Below are 21,839 nucleotides of genomic sequence, written 5' to 3' on the forward strand. Positions count from 1 at the left end.
GGGCCACAAGCACAGCTCCACCAGCTCTCATCACTGTGGCATTTTGAATTCCCCTTGTGTGAGAGTCGCAGGCCAACGGGAGGCTTTTTGCACATCTGAGGTGCCACACAGCCTGCAGGCCAATCAGCCAGTTGGGATTAAAAATGCTAAATTTTGTTTCATATCATTAGAAGGTTAGCTCACCCCTCATTGGTTCACCATCTGGGCGCTCTTCTCTTCCCTCTCAGTAGTGTGACTTCTCTGTTGCGCTGTATCAGCACTGCACAGCCTACAGCATGGCGGACGGAGACAAAAAGAACAAAAGATAGAGGGGAAAGATTTGGGCAGATGAGCACAGGAGCAAAGAAAGGAAGCCGTGAGAGACATGGGGGTGGTGTTTAGAGAAGAAAAGAGGGAGGAAAAAAAAGCAAATAATGAGCAGAAATGCAAAGACGATTTGACACATCCCAGAATTTCATGCATCCATAACAGGGACATAAGCAGTGACATTGCACATGATGCCACTTGACATTTAAATGAAGCTACTTTAGCATCAAATTATCACAAGTCATGATAAGGTGTCACCTGACAGCTTTACGACGGTGCAAAGGACTTGATATACACAAAAAAAAATGAATCACCATCACAGTTTTCATCAGACAGGCGTTCCCAAAGTCAGATGTGGATTTTCTTTCAATATTGGATTTCTTGCTCATTTTCATGACTCCAAACTTTAACTGTTAAACCCTGCGAGAGTCTAATCTCCCAGTGAGACCCTAATAATTTATCTCGATGTGGGAGTTAAAGTCTGCATTAAGACTGCTCATTTGGGATGTTCCACAGGGGTATTTCATTTTGGAAGACAGCTGGCTAAGAAGATTATAAGCACAGTTTTCAATTTATCTCACACGTCCTGACTCCTTTTATTGGCTGCGACCCTCTTATCATGTTTTGCCAGGAGCTAGAGCAGCCATTGGCATCTCCCTCTGTATCTGCTGCTACTTTGGAGCGGCTGCATTTGATGCAACATAACACTTCTTATTTTTAACAATAGTTTGCTGCTTTTTTAAAAAATGTATGTCGCCTTACTCACTCAAAAGTTGGATGGGAGGAAGTTAGGAAAATGAGTGAAAAAGTGTCACTTCAATGTTCCGAAGTGTTATTTATTGCAACTTGATGAAGTCTGTTTATTGTGTTATTAGTTATCAACTGGCCCCTGAGTGAGACAGAAAGGGTGAGAGAGGGAGAGAGAGAGCGAGAGAGAAAGAGAGAGAGAAGTTGCTGATGTAAAAAAAAAATAAGCTGCAGGAGTAAGGATATAAAGCCTTGAGACAAGAGGATGCTCCTCTTTCAAACCCGCTGCCATCTCAGTGGTAGAAATGTTGGAGTTGGGGAGGGTCGACTTTGAGGTGACATTGACGCTATGTAGATGAGAGTGAGGATCCTGCGCTCCATGTTACGTCCCTGCTCGTTTCAACTCAGACGGCGGCAGCTCCTTTCCCCGTCTTCTTCTCTCTCCCCTCCTCTCTTTCAGCACCACTCCTTTCAGGACAGCACCTCGCGCTCAAAGACGCATTTGCTCGCCGTCCTGCCCTCTCAGGATCATATACTTGCTCGCGGTGGTCGGATGCAAAGTTCCCACCTTGGTTTTAGTCTGTGAAAGTGCGAGGAAGTAACTTTTTTTGAAATTCGGATTTTCCCATCGGGGAGACAATCTGGAAAATAGAAGGATTTTATTGTAAGTATTCTGTCGCGCAGTATGCAACTTATATAAATCAGTGATAGTGTTTGTTGATGTGTATATGACAGACGAGGTGGAATTTGGAAAATGCAGATGCCCTGAATTTGGCAGTGTGCATGGATGTGCGACATCTCACTTGATGACGACGAAAGAGACTCGTCTCATGAGGGTCATGAGGGTGTTTGATCCTTCAGTCCTACAGCAAAATGTTTCAAATATGTCAAATATAATTGTGTGATCTGTGTGGAAAAATGCACAAATAATTCTTTGTTCGCAAAATCCAAATTTGTCTGGAGGGTGTGTGTATCTTTGAAGTCAAACGTGGGGTATTATTAACAGTAAAGTGCTTATTTTTTAAACAAGAAATTACCGTGTTGACTCATGTTGCTTTTTTTTTTTTTTTTACAATTACGCACGCGAGTTGATCGAGGGGCAGAGAGCGCGCTCCATGTCTCCTTCTTTCAATGAGTAGATGTTTATTTTCCAGTTTAATAGCAAAAATTAATAGCAAGAAATATCTTTTATATGCAGAGCTATGCAAAAAAATCCAAAAAAAACCTGACACGTCTTAAAACTGCTTAGCTGGTTATTTACATCAATGCTGATTAATGAATAAGTGAAATAAATATTAAATATCTGAATTCTGTCCCGCATATTTTCGATGAAAATGTTTTTTTAAAAACTCCAGTGAGTTAGTAGCCTCTCTTGGTGATTCATTAGACATTATCGTCGCGCCTGACTCCTAAACGTGTTTAATTGCTCTCCTCTTGTACGGCAGCAGAAGGAAGTGGGCCATTGAATTTAGAGCATAATGACTCAAAGACAAGAGCAGGCTCTAAATTTCTGCTAACATGCATTCACTCCAGGCAATTAAAAGTGATTTTATTGCATGAGAAGTCTTTATTTAATCCCGTGGGGTTCACGGATCGTGGGGCACTTTTTTTTCTCTCCAGCCCTGAAGAAAAGTCATGCATTTAGAATGGATGCATAATAATCGTGTAAAATTATATTTTATGAGCAACGTAAAAAAAAAAAAAAATCCGCATAGACCAGTACAATGGCCACTGTGATAAGAGATTTAAGAGATTTAAACAAATATTTAACATTAAAATATTGTTTCTTCCATTTATTAATTAATTGATTAATAATGAATAATTCCACTTTCAGCACATACTTTTTTAAAATATGTTAATAAATTAGACGAAAGAATCCTCCATTTTTAACACCTGAAATCGATTTTGTTAAATATTTCAAACAAGTACATTTATATGGTCGATATTTCTGTTTTTTTCTGACTTTTTATATTCATATGTATCCATATTTAATTATGTTTTCAGGGTCGCTGGACTGCTGCTGAGCTGCTCCTGATCTCTCATCACTCCGATTATTTGTCTCTCCTCGGCTGTTATCTGGGAGTTGGGTGCACAGGACGGAGAAGCTGCTGTTTGCCTGGGCCGGTGCTGAAACCCCCTCCTCTCCACTGGTCCGGACTATCCGACACGCGCAGTGACCATGGCCACCAACGGGACCAAAGCCTCGGACGGACACGTCTTAACGGAGACAGTGAATGACGCGCCAACGACCACGCCAAACGACAAACCCAAAACCTTAGTGGTGAAAGTGCAGAATACGAAAAATGAGATACCCGAGAGAGAAACGTGGGGTGGGAAATTTGACTTTCTTCTCTCTTGTGTCGGATACGCAATCGGACTCGGAAATGTCTGGAGATTTCCTTATCTATGTGGAAAAAACGGAGGAGGTAATCAGGATTTTTTTTTTTTTTTTTTTGGCGATTTTTCATTTATCCACACACCAAAAGGAGTGCAATGATCTCGACATCAAAACTTGCCAGTTTGCCACCGGAGATTTTTCTAATTAGAATCAAGCTAAAGTGTATTTACGCACCATCTAAGCCGTGCGCAATTGCGCACAAGCGAAAGCCTGCACGGTGATCTGTGGCGCAGTGTGAAACTCCTTTTGCCAAATATCTGATATGGATTATGATGAATGTTGATAGATTATGATTCACCTGCACTTACATCCCTTTACCTCTCACCTCTCATTCAGGGGCCTTCTTGATTCCTTACTTTTTGACCCTCATATTTGCTGGCATGCCCCTGTTCTTTCTGGAGACGGCTCTTGGTCAGTACACTTCCATTGGAGGGCTTGGAGTGTGGAAGCTGGCCCCTATGTTTAAAGGTAAAAGACACTTTTACATAATTCCCAAGGCCTCAATCCACTCTTTTATGTTAACTGGCTGCTTCATGAGGTTTGATTGACAGATACAGGTAAGGATGGAAATTTGGGCTCTTTGTAATTATGTAACAGAGGGCAAAAGTTAATCCTCTGTAAAACTCTCATAAAAAAATCTCACATATATTTTATTTCAATTTGAATTTATAGTGAATAGTAAAATTTAACATTATACCTACTCTTCTATTGTTTCAGGTGTGGGTCTGGCTGCTGCTGTTTTGTCCTTCTGGTTAAATATCTATTACATTGTAATCATTTCCTGGGCTCTTTACTATCTGTACAACTCCTTCACTTCTGTGAGTATTTGACATCATATTTACGCTGTTCCATAATGAAAAAATGTAATAATAGTTCTTAAATACCTTGGAATGTTAGGGAAGAAAAAAAATCATTAAGTTTTCTTTAATCTTGCTCAAAAATCTACACAAACAGATTTTTTTCTGGGTTTTTTATTTCCCAGGTTGTATTTTTATTTAACATAGTAACCCTTTTAGTTATGTGGCAGGTTCTTTTTGCCAGCACCACTTATATAAGGCTACACAGCCCTTAACAGAGTATGACATTTATTACTTCCTTTCCCACATAATTAGGGCCTTACACAAGGTATTGATAAATGCATTTGGCGATGAGGCATTCACTCCTCTTAGAAAAGCATGAAATCTCAATGAGTATTATGGTCTTGGCTGCTCGACAGCCTCAGAGAGAATGGGACCCGGCGGTGGGAGAGTGGTCCAAGTAAAAAGAGCTGTCTGTGTGATTTTTTTCTCTCTCCTTTTTTTTTTTCTTTAATTTTCAGGACCTGCCATGGCAGACTTGTGGCAATCCCTGGAACACAGATCGCTGCTACACCAACTACAGCATTACAGACACCAGGAACCTCACCAGCGCTGTTGTGGAGTTCTGGGAGTAAGCTGGATATATGAGTTGTTAAGCTCACAAGGATAGTGCACTGTTATGAACAGATTCACATAGAAAGGTTATAGTCCAAACTGTGCGTGATGAAGATCACAGTTGGAGTCTGAAATGACCATATGAGTCTGAGGATCCAACAGTTCACCAAACCCCCTAATATCAATTTTTTCCAGATACATCTCAGAGGAAATATTGTGTGAATCCATTACATGGCCTCAAACAAGCTGTAGAAAAAAAAATAATAAGAGCAAAAAAACAAAAAAAACAAGTTTAGACATGCGTGCACGCAAGCATGACTGTGGCGCCTCAAAAAAGCTTTAGGGGTGAGAAAATAAAGCCAGGAAAAGGGCTCTTTGTGAGTATCCAGACATGTGTGTGCATATTTGTGTGTGCACTCATGCGTGCTGCTTGCATTAGATCAAGGATGCATTTGTGCGTTGTAGTAAGACCACTTTACTCCTCCCCTGCAGACGTAACATGCACCAGCTGACCGATGGCCTGGAGAAGCCTGGGGAGGTCAGGATCCCACTAGCTATCACACTCGCCATTGCATGGGTGCTCGTCTATTTCTGCATCTGGAAGGGGGTCAGCTGGACTGGCAAAGTAAGTAGAGGGCAATGACAGAGACAAAAGCTAAAGAAAATGGAAACATTAAACCCAGTTGTGAAGTGAATTTACATCATCTTTATTCTCAAGGTCATAAGAAATGGCACAATGACATGTTGGGTTATTATTCAAATAAAGGGATCACGTAACTTTTTTCATACTAGTGCAGAATGAGCTCAAATTTATGTTGAAATGACAATGTTTTTTATGATATCACAAGGTTTACTATCATTAAATATTAAATATTTCATAACTTCCCAAGTTAGGTAATACAGTTAAATGCAATACTCTGCCATCCCCTTTCTGTCAGTGTTTCTATAAAAGGCAATGCAACACTGTATATGCAGTTTTCCTTTATCTGAAAGCACCCTTTGTATAACAAGCATTTCCACAAAGGGAAACAAAGGCCTAAACTTGACTACTGGAATGACCTGCTGAGCCACAAAATAACAGTGATCGGCCTATTTCTCTTTTTGTATCAGTTTATTATTTTAAGTATGGCTGAGTCATCATGTTTTTTAATACATAGTGTCAATGACAGTATGTGTTGTCATTTTGTATTCACTTGACACGTTCTCATGAATGATCCTAACTGTGTTGACTTTGATAGCACAGTGAAAAATTAGCTCAGATTAGGAGGGGAATAGTGTGCTGAAAGTGTGCTGAACCCAACCATTCTGGGGTCATCCCGCCTCTGGGGAACAGCTGACTAGGTCACTGTGCTGCATGGTGCTGTGAGGATGGTGCTACAGTGCTGTAACACTGTTCATGATGAGGTGAACAACTTAGCAGTTTTCACTTTTTCTACAGTGTCATTGCCTCGCAGGGCAAATATGTCTTTTATAAAATGATGCTCACTGGCTGCATGATTTAACATGTTAGTCTTCTTTTTTTTTTCTAACAATGACTTTGTGTCCCACAGGTGGTGTACTTCTCAGCCACGTACCCTTACTTTATGCTGTTCATCCTGTTTTGCCGTGGCATCACTCTGCCCGGCGCATTCGATGGAATCCTCTTCTATATCACACCAGACTTTGAGAAGCTGAAGGAGTCTGAGGTATGTACTCTGTTCTTGGCCTACATGTCTAAAAATTTTGTCTGTTCAGGAATACAAAAGGCTCTTTGATGGCCGCCAACATAAAGGTGGCTTCAGAAGAAAAGCTAAGCCGAGCTCAGCTGTACACACTGTTTATAGTTAATCGTGATTAAATTGTAGAGGTCGCTGTACCTGTAATAAGTCATTAAGGGGTGTGCAGAGTCTTATCCAAATTGATTTTCTGAAGTGCACAATATTAATACCAACACTCACAGAGAAAATACTGTATATACCAATCCCTATTAATTGCATAGACAGCAAAATATTAGAGAGTCTGTCTATCAGTGTACGTTGCAAATATTTTTCCTCAAGCAGAAGAGCAACAAGCCTATATAAACATGAACTCCTGATGACTATGCATATTTGTATTTATCATGCCGATGCAGGCTAACTATAAAGTATAGTGTAGGTTAAGGTTGATCGAAAACACTGGGATGAAACGAGTAACAGATAATATACTTTTTACTGGTACGATTATCATTTGAGTAGCAGCTCAAACTCTTACTCTTGTGATCAAAAATGATCTGATGCTCAATCCTGAGATTTTTATCTACACAGTTTTCTGGAAAATAATAAACATAGCACCTTCTGATCAACCAAATTCAGTTTCAGGCTTCAAAATAACAACTTCCAATTAGGCCCACCCAATATTCTGTTTAAACCCCGTCCATTGCAAGTACAGATGCAAATACAGATAATTTAGTTAATTTAAGAGATACAGATAATGTTGTACTCGCTCACTCTAATGTGCTGAAGCACACCAGCGGCAATGAGGTTGATGCATCAGTGTTCAGGAATATGAAAACCTATATGAAGGTATTGATTTTTCTTGATGATGTTATGTTTTATTCCACAATGATTGTGAATAAATGACTTAGTCACCTCATTAAAGCTTGAAAAGAAGATGAGGTGAAGCTAGATGAGGTGTGGAGAGACATCATTAGATAAGGCAGTGTCTTGCTGAGTTAAGTTGATCAGGAGGGGACGCAGTGGGATCAGAGTGGATCAGATGGGGCCAAGTGTGACAATGCAGCACCGCCATTACATCAAATGCTTACAAGAATGCATTTGGCTTGATCAGCACAGCCAGTTATATTGGCTGAAAATGGCAAACAATGCCATAAAGCCAGTAAAATAAAATGTATTGTGGCCATTTTCTAAAATAAATCTCTCTTTTAAGCATCAACTTTACACGTTATGCGTTAATACCTGGTAATTTTTACATGTTTTTGTTTATCTTTGTGTGTAAGGTGTGGCTGGATGCTGCCACTCAGATCTTCTTTTCCTACGGGCTGGGATTAGGCTCTCTAATTGCTCTTGGCAGCTACAATCCCTTCAACAACAACGTATACAGGTAGGTGCAGTTATTTTGCATGTCAGGTTCATTCATGAATTAAATACCTGCATCTAGCACCGGTTACTCACACATCTTTTTTTTTTTTTTCTTTTTTTTTTGAGGAGATTGTGCAGATGTCTCTTTGTGGGATTATTTTTGGTTTCCTGGCAACATAGTGTCTGCTGTACCTTCTATTTTGGGACTATTTGAGCCTCCAGCTGTATCAGTTGTTTCATTATTTTGGCTCTACCCTCTGTTTCACATGCACATTAGGCACAGACGTTTACATTAGCCTCAGCCTCTGTCGCATTGTCAGATAAACACCGGTCTGCAGCCCAACTACGTGCATTTGTGGTCTCAACTAGTTTGAAACTGCTGGGGTTCACTGCCATTTTAAAAAGAACGGGTCAATATAAATGTACCCAGCCGCTGTGTTACTGCAGGATGCAAAATGGCTCTCCACCGTCCCTTCCCCCCATGCCTCCCGACAATGTGTGACGGGTTGATAAGGAATTGATATAGGCGTGACAATGGCTGCCTTGTGCTTTGTCTCTCCCCTACAGAGATTCTGTCATTGTCTGCTGCATCAACTCCTTCACCAGCATGTTCGCTGGCTTTGTCATCTTCTCCATCGTGGGATTCATGTCCAATGTAACAAAGAGACCCATCGCTGATGTGGCAGCCTCAGGTAATTGCAATCAATGTTGAAACTCGATAGTGACAATTGGCACAGGCAAGAGATGCTCGCGACTGTGTAAAAATTAGCCGTTTGATATTGCTAGATGTTATTCTTTCAGGCAAAAAGGGAAGGTTTTAGCTTGTCACTGTGTCTCAGCTCTGATTTCTGGGTTTATTGGAAAGAAAAAATGCTCAGTGATTTTGCAAAACTCGCTGTCCTTTTTAAATACTCAAGTTTGACATTCAGTGCTCCGACTTTGTTCTATCAAGGACACTTTGGATTTGAAATCCAGTTGTGCCCCCAAGGCGGGGCCAGGGGTTGGCCAATGCTCACCCCTGATACAATTGCTTGCCCCCCCCACAGCCCCCTCAGTGAAAATAATTGGAGGCCAACATTACAGTTTTTAACAAGCTGTGTCGCGTTTATTTTTTAAACGAGATGGTGAAATGCTGTGAAACCAGAACACCTAATGCACCTGTTCGTACTGACATTGTTGGCATAGGCTGTTCAAGAAGAGAGCGAAACAATGCTCAAAATGTTGGCTTTATTTTGGGGAAGGAACAACTGGCAAAGTCATTTTCAAAGGAGTCCCTCGAACTCTCAAGATATCTGAATGAAAATAGTTTTTTTGGGTACCAACGAGTCTGCCCTAAACTTGAGAAGGCTTGCTTCTGTAAATATTTTACAGGGTTCCCTGCGGATCCTTAAAAAGTCTTAAAAGGCACTGAATTTTATTAATCTACAAAAAAGCCTTTATTGGTTTAAAAATGTCTTTAAAAACCTTTCAAAAGTCTTAAAAATGCACAGACATATGGCATTTTATTTTATTTTATAAATTCTGACATTACATTGTAAAATTTAAAAATTGGTGACATCTTTTTTTTTTCGAATTATCATTATTTTTTAAATACATTAAATCTGCCAAATTCGTCACACATTAACATCACCCAAGTCATCTTTTATAGTACAATAAATATTTAGGCAATTGATGTGGGATATCATTCCAAGTGGCATTAAAAAGTCTTATCAGCTGTAGAAACCCTGACTTTATTACTTACAACCAATGTACTCCTTCACATTAAAGCTGTATATTTGTCCTTTTGAGGAAAAGGACAACCAGCCTATTTGCAGAAAAATGTATTGCCTCACAGATGCTGACGTAGAATAAAAAATCTTGAACTCTTGGTCATTCGTCCTTTTGATGAATAATAGAATGAACTTAACAAGCCACAGTTGAGCCAATATCTATACGAGTTTAACAACACCATAAATCTGGTCAGAGAAGATCTTGGTACAGCACGAAAATGGACAAAGACACACCAACAACTTAAAGTGACAGAAAAATCATTCAGCCTTATGCAGCACATTTCACACGTTATCCAGCTGTTTCTATCATTGGAGTCAAACATCTACAAGGTCCTGCAGTATGTTAACATTCAGACATCTGGGAGTCAGTGAAGGACTCTAAGGTCCCAGGAACACAAAAGGATTGTTGTGGAGCTCAAACCATTATTCACAAGTCTTCAACTAGCCTAAATACTAACTTGCGTGCTTTTATTTTAGATGAAAATGTGTGTTTAAAAAGAAAGATGTCACGTCACCATGTCTATAACATTTGTCTTTTGTCAGGACCTGGCCTTGCATTTTTGGCTTATCCTGAGGCCGTGACCCAGCTGCCCATTTCTCCTCTCTGGGCCATACTCTTCTTCTCCATGTTGCTGATGCTGGGAATTGACAGCCAGGTAAAGATAATCCAACAAAAATGGCCTCAATTGTGGATTTTGGGCCATGTTCATACAGTAAATTGCTGCTGTTCCAGCTTCTGTCAAGGAACGGTTTGACAAATGGAAGTAAAAATGAAAGAAATGAAAATGAATGTTCTATTGGATTCTATTGTTTACGCTTTTATTCATTAAAGACCTTTTTATATGACAACAGTGTATTATGTAACAGTTTTGACATGCAATCTCTCTAGTTCTGCACTGTGGAAGGCTTCATCACTGCACTGGTTGATGAATTCCCTCACATTCTCCGAAAACGCAGAGAGATCTTCATTGCAGTCGTCTGCCTTGTTTCTTACATCATCGGACTGTCCAACATCACACAGGTAAATACAGCTTTCTTATTGGATAATCCACCGGCTCCGGAGACATTACAGGGTAGTTACTTCAAAAACACTCCAAATAAATGACAAGGTTGATATCTGTTGCCATATTCAGGTCAATATTGAGTCTGCATTTCTCCAGTTAATCATGTAATCACACTATTATCTCTACGGGGATTTGCCCTCCTTTCATAATATTTGCAGAATTCAGTAAAAAATGCTGCAAGTTCAACAAGTTCACCTTTAATCAGTCAAGTTAAGACATAAAATATTTCCTTTGCAGGCGTCAACATGCCTTTGTTATTTTTAGAATTTCTGACTCTGGCATTGTCACAAAATATAAAACATTTTCCACAGACTTGTAAGCAACCCACAAGACAACAGTGGTGTGACCTCAGCAGCTGACCCACTAACCTGCAAGAGGTTGTTAACTCAGCCCCCCAAGTGGCCCGTGTGATATCCAAAGAACATCTCAGTGAAAAGGTCACGGGGTCATAATCCCTCTGAGACTGCAGTTTCCAGCCAAAGTGGTTCAGGTCATTTAGCATCACATTTCACTCTGCAAACATGAACCAACATGAAACAAATGTTCACAGCCATGATATCATTTAACGTATTTACCCGCTAGCCGCTGAACCAAAGGATGATGACACAGTAGGTTTATTTGCTTATTTGTCAAACACCTTTTTTCAGTGGAAGACGTCTCACACCTATAGGCCAGAATCCCACGAAGTTTAGTATTTTTATTAAAGGAGTTCTACATGATATTCAGAGAATCTATGATTCAGAAGTTGTCTGCGCATGACTCTTAACATGGCCGTGGCTAAGCCTCCAGCTAGCAGCTAACATTGCTTACAGCAGAGAGAGCTATTGCTGTCAACCTCAGGGGAACGCTTTCACAGTAAACCCGGCCCCATATCAGCAATAACAGCTGTATGAGCGCAGTGCAGAATTGAGGGAATGAGCTATCCAGTGGGATACACACACACCTTCTACCACAGCAGCGGACAGAGAAGCTCAGATAAAAACACACATGGTGAGGGAAAGTGACTTGATTCTCTGCTCAGGACACCATTACTCTGTCTTGAGGGAGGTAGTGGTGCCCTTGAGTGTCCCAGGGATGACATTTTTCTGTAGGCCTACGTGGAAGTTAGCATTGTCCTGGTTACCTCGTCAAAAAGCCTATGGGATTTTTCCATTGGGTTTTGGATCATTGCAGAAAATAAGCTCTGTAGTAAACCCATGTTTCTGATACCTTGGAGTTTTGTTCAGCAAGAAAATCTCCACCAGTAACAACACTTTTCGGATTTTTGAAGCCTAAATGCAATCGCCAAAAGCAAAAAAACTAATGTTAGGCTGTAAATGAACTACACCTTAACATCGCCACCACAACAAGGCTGTAAAGCGCAGCTCGGTGTAATGACGTTCTGTAGTGTCATTTAGTCACTTTAGTCACACCAAAGTTCATGAGTGGGTTATTGACATACATTGTGGAAAAAAACATAAAAGTCTCTTAAACTTGTGTTAATTCCTGGGGTACTCTATAGTTGTTTGCTGCTATATTAATTATCTGAATGCCATAAAGAGCTCCTTCAATGACCCCCCCTTCATGTTTTCTAAAGGTTAAGTGTACCAGCTGAGCTGTTGTCTTGCCTAGCACCACCATTAGGCTAAGATGTACTCTTGGTCAGTGATATGGATCCTTAATGGCTATATCTCCATCATGTGTATTGTGAATGTTTATGGTCCACAAATGATGAAACCAAATGTTTTTGGTGACCCATTGACATTTCTGCCTTTGCCACCTTGAGGCTACAATTTCTATTTATTATTTATTTTCTACGTATGCCCTCTAGCACCTCCCTAAGGTCAAAATGCCACTTTTGCACACAAATATCTGATAATTGAACTTAAAGACTGCCATGATATTTGTTAAGATATTGAATGAGTTCTCTCTTAAACGACAAATATCCCAAGAGGGAACGCACAATTTTATAATTTATTAACACTTCAATCTACTGAGTCAGTTTGAAACCTATTATGATGCTAATTTAATATTTAGATTATATTTTAAATTAAGTGTTTTTTTAGGTTGCATTAGTCTTCTATTATCTCCCAGCATTTGATAACGCGGTAATTGAACCATATTTTAAAATGATAAAACGAGAGGGAAATCCAGGCACTCCACGAGTACCGGTCTACATCAGGGCTTCAGGGCCTCAATGTCAAAAAACATGCATCTTTTTTAAGCCCTGATGAAGACCAGTGTTTGGTCAAAACATGTTGGCTTTTTTTTTTTAATGATTTGCCACTATAATAAAGGCTTTTTAATGAAATTCCTCCTCGTTTTTCATGTTTTTCCTGGAGTGCCTGGAGTTCCCTCCCGTTTTATCCTGTTGTTTCCTGTCTTCCATGAGCACCCGATACTATTTTGTGACCTATATTTGATTGTAAGCTACAGAGAAAACCAGTCATCTCTCTTTGTTTCCATATTTTAAAATGGTTGGCATTCATTCTTAATGTTTTGTTTCAGACTACAGTGCAGCTGGACTAAGATATGTTTTTAGTATTTTCTTTCTAACTTTTTTTCAGAATACCAGCCCACAAAATTACTACTGGCTAAAGTAAAAACAAAATAAATAAAAGTGAAGGGGTCAAAAGTTAGCAAAAAGTCAGTAGAGAGGCTTCTGTTTCTGCCTACTTGTGAGCTAAAAATGACAGAATCACTGCAGGCGAAGGTCATGTTTGTCAGTGACTCTCCAAGACCCTGCACTGTCCCCTTACCTCTGCCAAACTGGATATTCATCATGCCACATGCACAGTCCAGTTTGTATGAGGCGGTTACCCACGCTGCTGCTCTGAGCAATATAAAACATATCAGGCTTCACAGAGTTGGAGATGGCAAACTGGAACAGGTCCCTTTGAGCTGGTCTCCATAATGACCTGATAGCCAGTAGAGATGGTGGACAGACATGAAATGTTTCAAGGAGATGCACGGTCTACACTGGTGCTGCCTGTGCTGCACATTCACAGTAACACAGTTTCCACAAGTCATAGCACTGATTCTGTCCTCACCAATGAAATGTCACTAACACTCACCAGCTACAGCCGCCAGTGCCCTCGCACTTGATGTTATTCCACTTGACCGATTTGGTACTGTCCAGCACATCCAGTGCTATAATTGCTTCTTCAACAGTTTCCCTGTCTCATTTTCTTTGCTTTTGTTTTCTGCTTTTCTCCTTTTACAGGGTGGACTGTATGTGTTCAAGCTATTTGACTACTACTCAGCTAGTGGCATGTGCCTGCTCTTCCTGGTCTTCTTTGAGTGCATCTCAATTTCATGGTTTTATGGTTAGCCACACTTTTTGATCTTTTTCTTAAGGATGTTTTTCCATCCAAAGTCTTTAATTTTTGACTTTTTGGGAGCTAAAATTTCAACGTCTAACATATGAGATCCAAAGTAGAAACATACTCAAGATAATATTTATTGTCACACAACGCAATGACGAAAGCTGTATTCATCATGCTTCATCTTTGGTTCCAGGTGTGAACAAATTCTACGAGAACATTGAGGAAATGATTGGCCACAAGCCCTGTCTGTGGTGGAAGGCCTGCTGGGTCGTTTTCACTCCGCTCATTGTGGCTGTAAGTGTTAACAGTGTACAATGTTTTAGACACCAACAAGAAAAAATACAGCTCCATTTCGGACAATCTTAGGGCTTATGAGGTTTCAGGTTAAGCTATACACTGAGAATAATTGCTAGAATCTCTATATGCATGATTATGCAGTTTTTCTGTCACTCTAGCTTGATGGTTATGTGCAGGAAAGCAAAAGCAGTTTAATTATTTTTAAGTCAGTACCAATGGCTGCCCTTCCAGTGAAATAAAAAACAAGATGAAGTGTCCTCTAGTGTTCCCTTCCAATAAAGAAAATGAGATGAAATGTCCTCTAGGGAGCCCTTGCAGTGAAGGCAGTGAGATGACATGTACCCTAGGGTGAAAAAATAAGGTGAAGTGTCATCTTGGGAGTCTTTCTAATGAGGAAAATGAGATGAGGTTTCCCCTGGTGGTGTCTTTACAATTTAAAAAAAATTTGATGAAATGTCCTCTTTATTGTCCTTCTAGTGAAGAAAATGAGATGAGGTGTCCTCTAGGAAGCACATCTAGTGAGGGGAATGAGATGAGTGAAGAAAATGAGATGAAGTGTCCTCTAGGGTGCAGTCAAGAAAACAAGATGAAGTGTCCTCTCGGGGGCCTTTCTAGTGAAGAAAACAAGATGAGGTGTCCTCTAGGGCAGTGGTTCCCGACTGGTCCCGCCACGAGGTCCAGATATCACGAGGTCCAGATATCTCTTTAGTCATTAGTTCAAGGTCCACACATTAGATAAAGTACTATGTATTCAACTTTATTTCACAAATTGTAAACAACATGTTGGCTTAAAGCACAAAGAAATACAATATATTGCAAGAATAAACAAAAACAGCACTTCAAAATAAAAGCTGTGTGCCGGATATCCACTGAAATTAAATTTTTCTAACAAACTTGACATGTTCGCGAGTCACTTGCGGTTTATTCAGAATGGACGTGTGACACACTTTTGCACCACCACCCACCTGTTGGGAACCACTGCTCTGGAGTGCCCTTGCATTAAAGAAGCACGTTGCAAAGCCCTCTACGAAGGCTTTTAAATTAGGTAAATACGATGCAGTCCCCATCAGGCTGTCCACCACTGGTCAATGCTTCATACTTTAACAGCATTACCTTCTCACCACACCTTTATAGAATACTTAATAAAGTGCTCAAAAGGGTCATCCAGGACCAAAGCTTATTCTGATGTTGTGTTTCTGCATGTTCATGGCCCTGAATTACTAGTTCAATGTCAAAACATGATGGTGAAGGTGATGAGATATATTTCCTTGTCCCTCTTGTCCAGGGAGTCTTCTTGTTCAGTGCAGTGCAGATGGTTCCCCTCACCATGGGTGATTACGTGTTCCCAGCCTGGGGCCAGGGCGTTGGGTGGTGCATGGCCCTCTCCTCCATGACCCTTATCCCTGGTTACATGGGCTACATGTTCCTCACACTTAAGGGCACATACAAAGAGGTAAGATCAACAGAGATTCAAATAGTTCACGCAATTTACTTAAATAGTACAATTTAACCTGTTCCTTTGCTGTATTTGCTCAATAAATACTTGTACTGCAAAGCAGGTGGAGTTACCAGATGCTTCTAAAAATGGTACAGATATCTGCATAATCTATATAGACACATGAATAGAACGTGCTATTCCACTTATACATATGTATATAAATACCAAGAGTTTTGGTTCATGTGGTGCAAATATGATAGCTGCAGATTTCCCAGAGCATCGCTGCACCCACCCAGGAGAATTTCACACATCTATTAACTGGTTTGAATTTTAATCTACAGTCTGCAGCGAGGCAGGCTCTGTGTAAGAGTTTCAAGTGGATTACTTGGCAAGCAAGATTTTTGGCTCAAATATATTATTGCATACTCTATGATAGACCAATCCAGCAAAGGGACACAGTGGTGTATTCAGAGGGTGCTGCTGTTTTGTGAGGATAATGTAATGTCATACAAGCCCTGAGGATTTTATAGTCAGTTTTAACCATGAAGGGAAGTTTGAATGGACATTTAAAGTCACCCTGTAGATTTTTCACCGACAGTCTGGCTCAAATGTGTTTACCAGAATATACGGATCCAGGATTTATATCATCCTCACTTACATTTGCAACATTTACATAATGGCTGGCAATGGAGTGTGGTACCTGAAATATAATTTAGCAGTGAAAAGACTCTTCACTCTGGATGTTAAAATGCTCAACTTAGCCCAGTGTGCTTTTGCTCTGTGCATTATAACTAAAGTGTGATTTTGTAATGAGCAAACAGGCATGCTGAGTGAAGATGTGATAAATGGCCATGAAGAGCAGAATGATGATAAAAGGATTAATAAAATAGAGTTTCTAATTAGTTCTTTTAAACAATTTTAGATGTCTTCTCGCTATACCGGCTACCGAGTTCTCAGTAAATTACATTGATTTGTATGCAGCAGAATGGTACGCTGCATTTTTATTGATCTGATGATCCTAATCAATGGCACATAATACCTTTTCCGGCATTCCATTTACATTAAGACCGCTTTGATTTGCAACCGTCCACAATGCAATAAACAATAATCTTGCATCTATATGGTCCCTAGTGACAGATATAGCTTTATAGCCACCATACACAGAATAAATGGGCCATAATTGCAGGCAGTACAACAGAGGCTGTCAGAGGCGATGTGCAGGTGTCAAATCCTGCACCACCAGCTGATGGCTGATTGTCTAATTGTAGCAATCAGCCAGCTGATTAGTGCTCTGCACCGAGGCGGAAGCTTAGTTTCAGAAATTCTCCATATAAATGCGCACTGTGCCGCAGAATCCCGGGTCCAACTTTACTCTTAGCTCAGAACATTTGGAAGAATTACCAAGTCTGGGATGGTTTGGTTTAGTTTTGTAGGTTCAGTACAGCTCAGTCAGGAGAAGAAAGAGTCGGCATTGTATGTGTCTGCAAACCATAGGTATGTCACTTTTGAAGATTTCATACATATATCAATGTTTCTGGTGTGATGTAATTCTGATAACATGTAGATGAGTTGACTTTGTCATCAGGAGGTGACACCAAGGCGAGACGGCTGCCAGTTTAAAGACAACCACAGACCTCAGTCTTAGTACAACAAACAAAAAGCCAGCCATGATTGTGGCACAAAAAGGTTTAAAATAATGGACGTAGTTACCGTGACATCACCCACTGGTTTGTGGACTCACGTCTTCAAGCTTCAAGATCTGTATTTCGGCAGTCACCATCTTGGTTTTTGGGACCCTGAGGTGACGATATTTGGATGAATGGGTGAAGCTGTGAGGAGTGGATCTGACTCACAGACCGTAGCAACACCTCGTAGAGAGCCTGTCACTCAAGTGGCCCCGCCTTTAAATATGTGTTACTTTAAGCCTTAATAAAATGTCAGTGGGTGAGTTATATAAAAATTCACGCGGGGTTAAGTTGTCATGAACGCTGAAATTAGCTATAAAGACCCAAACTGTTTTTTGTACCACTCTGTGAACATGTTTATTTATGCTGTAAATTTGGGCATTTTAACATAGGGCTCTGATGATGGCCTCTGGATCCAGCCTCAAGTAGCCATTCAAGCAATTGCAGTTTTTGGCACTTCCATATTGGCTTCAGGTTTCAGCACTGGAGGTTGTCAATTGTTGTTTTTTAGTGAGACATCAGCATAATTTCAAGGCACAATTGTGGTACCAAAAATGGGTATTTTAAGTCATTGAATCTTTTCCTAACCCTAATCCAAGTGTGTTTTTTTCCTAAAGATAACCACACATTAACCACAGTGTTGTTGAAATTAAAAAAATAAAAAATGTCAACATTTCAGCTACGTACTGTAATGACATACAAATGTTTTATATCCACCGTTTGGAGAAATGTACAATGCCGGCATTTATTCAGGCGGGTTGCTTGGTAGCTTGGCCCCCGAAAAATTTGAAAATGATCTTTCTTCGACATATCTCAGGCAGAATTAATTCATAAAACCATATATCATATCAGGGGAACTATGTCTTGTATCTTGTAGAAAGTTAACCCTCAGAGCCTGAGGCTGCGCATTCATCAAGCTCACAGCTGTGTAGCTGGTGTGTTTTGTTACAGCTTATTGGTTTGATAACAAACTTTGCAGCTGTTTGGTCCCTATAAATGATATATGACAGTGTCTCATTGTAATCTCTACACCATCATTTTTCAGCTGTGTTATATCTGTGCTTCTCTCTTTCAGCGTCTGCGGCAGATGATCAAGCCTTTGCAACTGGTGAGGGCTCAGGAAAATGGCCCGGATCAGCAGACAGAGAACCAGAATCAGAACCCTGCCAACGAGGAAGCCTACATCTAGAAACTTCTGCTTGCCTCTCTCGATGTCTCTGTCTCGATGGCCAGACTGGCAATCTACGCTGAAAAAAAAACATAATCAAGGTTGGGAACGACCACCAGACTTCCATGTCTGCTTTTATTCACCTACCTCCTGGGGACACGTGAGACCAACCTGATTACATTGTTATTTTTAGGGGTTTTTCTGTTTGTTTATTTGTATAATACAGAGTTATAAAAACATATGAGGAGAAAACAAACTACCCAGCAAAATTGTTGTGATATTATGAATTTCATTATGCAAAAAAAAGTTAGTCTTTTTAGAAAAGGAAATGTGACTTAGGAAATTACTGTATATTGAATATATAATTTAAATTTGGAGGCCCGCGTTGATTCAATAGTATTGTGCTACTTTGAAGATATTAATTAATCTACTAAACTACATTTACTGTACAAAGAAAAATATTGGTAAAATGCATTTTGCTTGTACATGAAATAAATACATTAAAATGAATGCAGTGTAGTAGGTGAAAAAAATGCGATCTGAAAGTTTGTAAAGTGAAAATTGACCAATTTATGGCAAAGACAATATGGGAATGTGCAACAGGTAAGGCCAAATCTGCTTGTATGTGTAAAATATAATTTAGCCAGACTATCACTCCCTTGCAGGATCCTGCAGTTTGCCTGAAATGTTTACCACCCACGTCTGGGGCTACCTTTGAAAAGCACAAGCACAAGTACAGTATAAAATTTTGAATCGTCCAACTTTTTTTTTCTCTTTGGCTCGATTGAACCGTGTGACAACAGCAAAAATAACCTACATAGGAAACATAGCAAGAGACTGTTATACTTGTTTCTTTGTTTTCTAAAGAACAATAACTTTGTATGTCGTCTGAATATTTTTTGTAGAATCATTTTTAGGTCGTTTTCTATATGTGAGAGTGAGGAGGACCAAAATCATACTCAAGTTTGAAAGATTGGTGCAGACATTTGACCCACTGACCATACCTGGATTAAATCAAGCATCTCCTTTTGTTTCTCTGAAGAGCAACAGAGCAGCAAATACAGCATCCACCTACAAGCACAATTTGGATCTGTAAACTACCACCTCTGAGAAAAAAGGTGTAGCCGATACAGAAATCCCACATTTGCATTGTGTGTACAATATTTCTGCCTGAGATTATTTGGAAAAAGTAGATTTTACTTCACCTGATAAACGTGTAAAGACAGAGTTGTGTTGCAATAAGCCAATGTAATTCAGATTTATATCTTAAACTGTGAGAATGCATAAGCTGCAGTGGCTGCTGCATTGGAGAGTGTATGATGGATGAAAGCTACCACTGGAACCGTTTACTTGTATATCAATTTAGTAACCCACTCCTCAGGAATAAAGGTGGACGTGACCAAATTCTCTCAGATAATACCATTATACACTGAAACAATAAATGCTATATTTAAACAACTATCATCAAATTTCTGCCCTTTTCTCCCATTAACCCAACATGCTACCTTTAGCAGCAACAATATATGAACACACAAACTTGTGTAATATAGACGTATTTGGGCACACTCGAAAGCTGATCCAAATTATCGCCTCTTTTCTGCGTGCTATTCAGCAAGCATCATTTCTTTCAGTGTAAATGAACTGTGATGGCCTTCACTCAGTCATTTCAGTAGAAGCCATTATGTGTTTCTATTTGTGGCGAGTGCAGATTTCCAATATCAGACTACGAGAGAGAAACTTTGGCTCAGTCAGGGTACAAGGACGGCAAAAGCACTGTTAACACAACAGGACATAAGCTGATGCTATTTACTGTAGGCCAACACCACTGAAACTACTCCTTTTCATAGGGTAAAGAAAAACCTATTACTACATATCAAGTTTGCTCGGCAATATAAAAACATATACGTAGAAGCTGACTTTGCAACAGACCACAGAAATCACTGTTTGACTATGAAGGAGGATCAAGAAAATTTGCTTCTGTGGCAGCTATATGCGACAGGAATCAGGTTGAATCAGTCCCGTTTATTCTATTTTGTCTATGTTTTTTTTCTCTCAAAGATGTGTGAATTAAAATGTGCAATGACAAAGGGTTCCGTGAATTTTGTACAAAGTTACCATACTGCAGTTTTCTCTCTTGAACGATGTTGTAAACTGGACTGTGTAATACATGTATCTGTGAATGTCCGTACAACCTGAGTTTTTCTTTTCTTTTGTCTAAATGTTGAACAAAAAAAATGTGATATTATTTGCTGTTTTCTGCAATAATATTATCTCAGAAACTAAAGCACATATCTCTCTCAACTGTAAAAATTATAATTACAATAACAGAATAGAGTAATAATAAAGATGATATTAATAATAATAATAATGGAATAGAAATGTCTAGTCAGAGAATACTGTTTTGTATATTTCTAGCTGTTTCATGGGCCTAATGTAAGATATTATATGTAAAAAATATAATAAATGTCTTTAGATGGTGTTATATGAAAAAGCATGATTGCAATATATGTTATCTGCAAAAATAAATAAAGACCTATAGATTATAGTCTGCCTCATGTATCTTTCCAACCGTATCCTCACCAGTTCAGATGACATCTTACGAATTAGAGCCCCATGAATGACTCCTTATGTAAAGTTGTAGAGGTTAGGTTTAGGAAATAAAGGTTATTTTTAGGTAAAGAAACATGGCGACAGTGTTACTTAAAATGACTCAAAGTTCACACGGTTCCGAACATGTGTCGCCAGAGTCCAGATTTTTGTGACCCATCCACAACCTGCCTCCTTACAAACCACTTAGGTGTGCTTTTTTGTTTACTTCTGTCAGCACATAGGTCACCTGATAGCAAAATTTGTGAGATATGTACGAATTTGTGTGCATTACTTTTGGTGTACGAACATTTTTTTTTTAGAACAGCCTGATCTTTATAATGGCAATGTGGGCAGTATTTGTGTCCATTCATTGGTAAATGGATACAAAAAAAAGTTTTTTTCTTCAAGCACAATTGTGCAAATGCATAGTGAGTCAACTGAAAACTACAAATACCATTTTTATTTGTTAAATTGATGTGACTTATTGAATAACAACAGGGGATAGTTTAGCTGATAGTTTCCGACAAAAATTTTTTTGCCACAGCAATATCCTTGTGACACCTGCACTGAGAGCTGTGCCAGCAGAGACTCTGTAGCTGTCCTGG

At 39.5% G+C, this 21,839-nt stretch overlaps 1 protein-coding gene across 1 annotated transcript; it reads left to right on the forward strand.

Annotated features, from left to right (window-relative positions):
• Positions 1-1,325: 1,325 nt before the first annotated feature.
• Positions 1,326-21,190, forward strand: slc6a1b (solute carrier family 6 member 1b). The gene is made up of 15 exons (XM_042506336.2): positions 1,326-1,717; positions 3,058-3,479; positions 3,788-3,919; positions 4,169-4,269; positions 4,770-4,879; positions 5,356-5,488; positions 6,414-6,548; positions 7,838-7,941; positions 8,487-8,611; positions 10,232-10,344; positions 10,578-10,709; positions 13,955-14,057; positions 14,251-14,351; positions 15,640-15,807; positions 18,553-21,190. The coding sequence occupies exons 2-15, from the start codon at positions 3,233-3,235 to the stop codon at positions 18,664-18,666; spliced, it is 1,818 nt and encodes a 605-aa protein (XP_042362270.1). The 5' UTR covers positions 1,326-1,717; positions 3,058-3,232; the 3' UTR covers positions 18,667-21,190.
• Positions 21,191-21,839: the final 649 nt, after the last annotated feature.

This window comes from Plectropomus leopardus, chromosome 2 (genome assembly GCF_026936395.1).
Source record: "Plectropomus leopardus strain MGB_pleo_1.0 chromosome 2, ASM2693639v1, whole genome shotgun sequence".
Lineage (NCBI taxonomy): Eukaryota > Metazoa > Chordata > Actinopteri > Perciformes > Serranidae > Plectropomus > Plectropomus leopardus.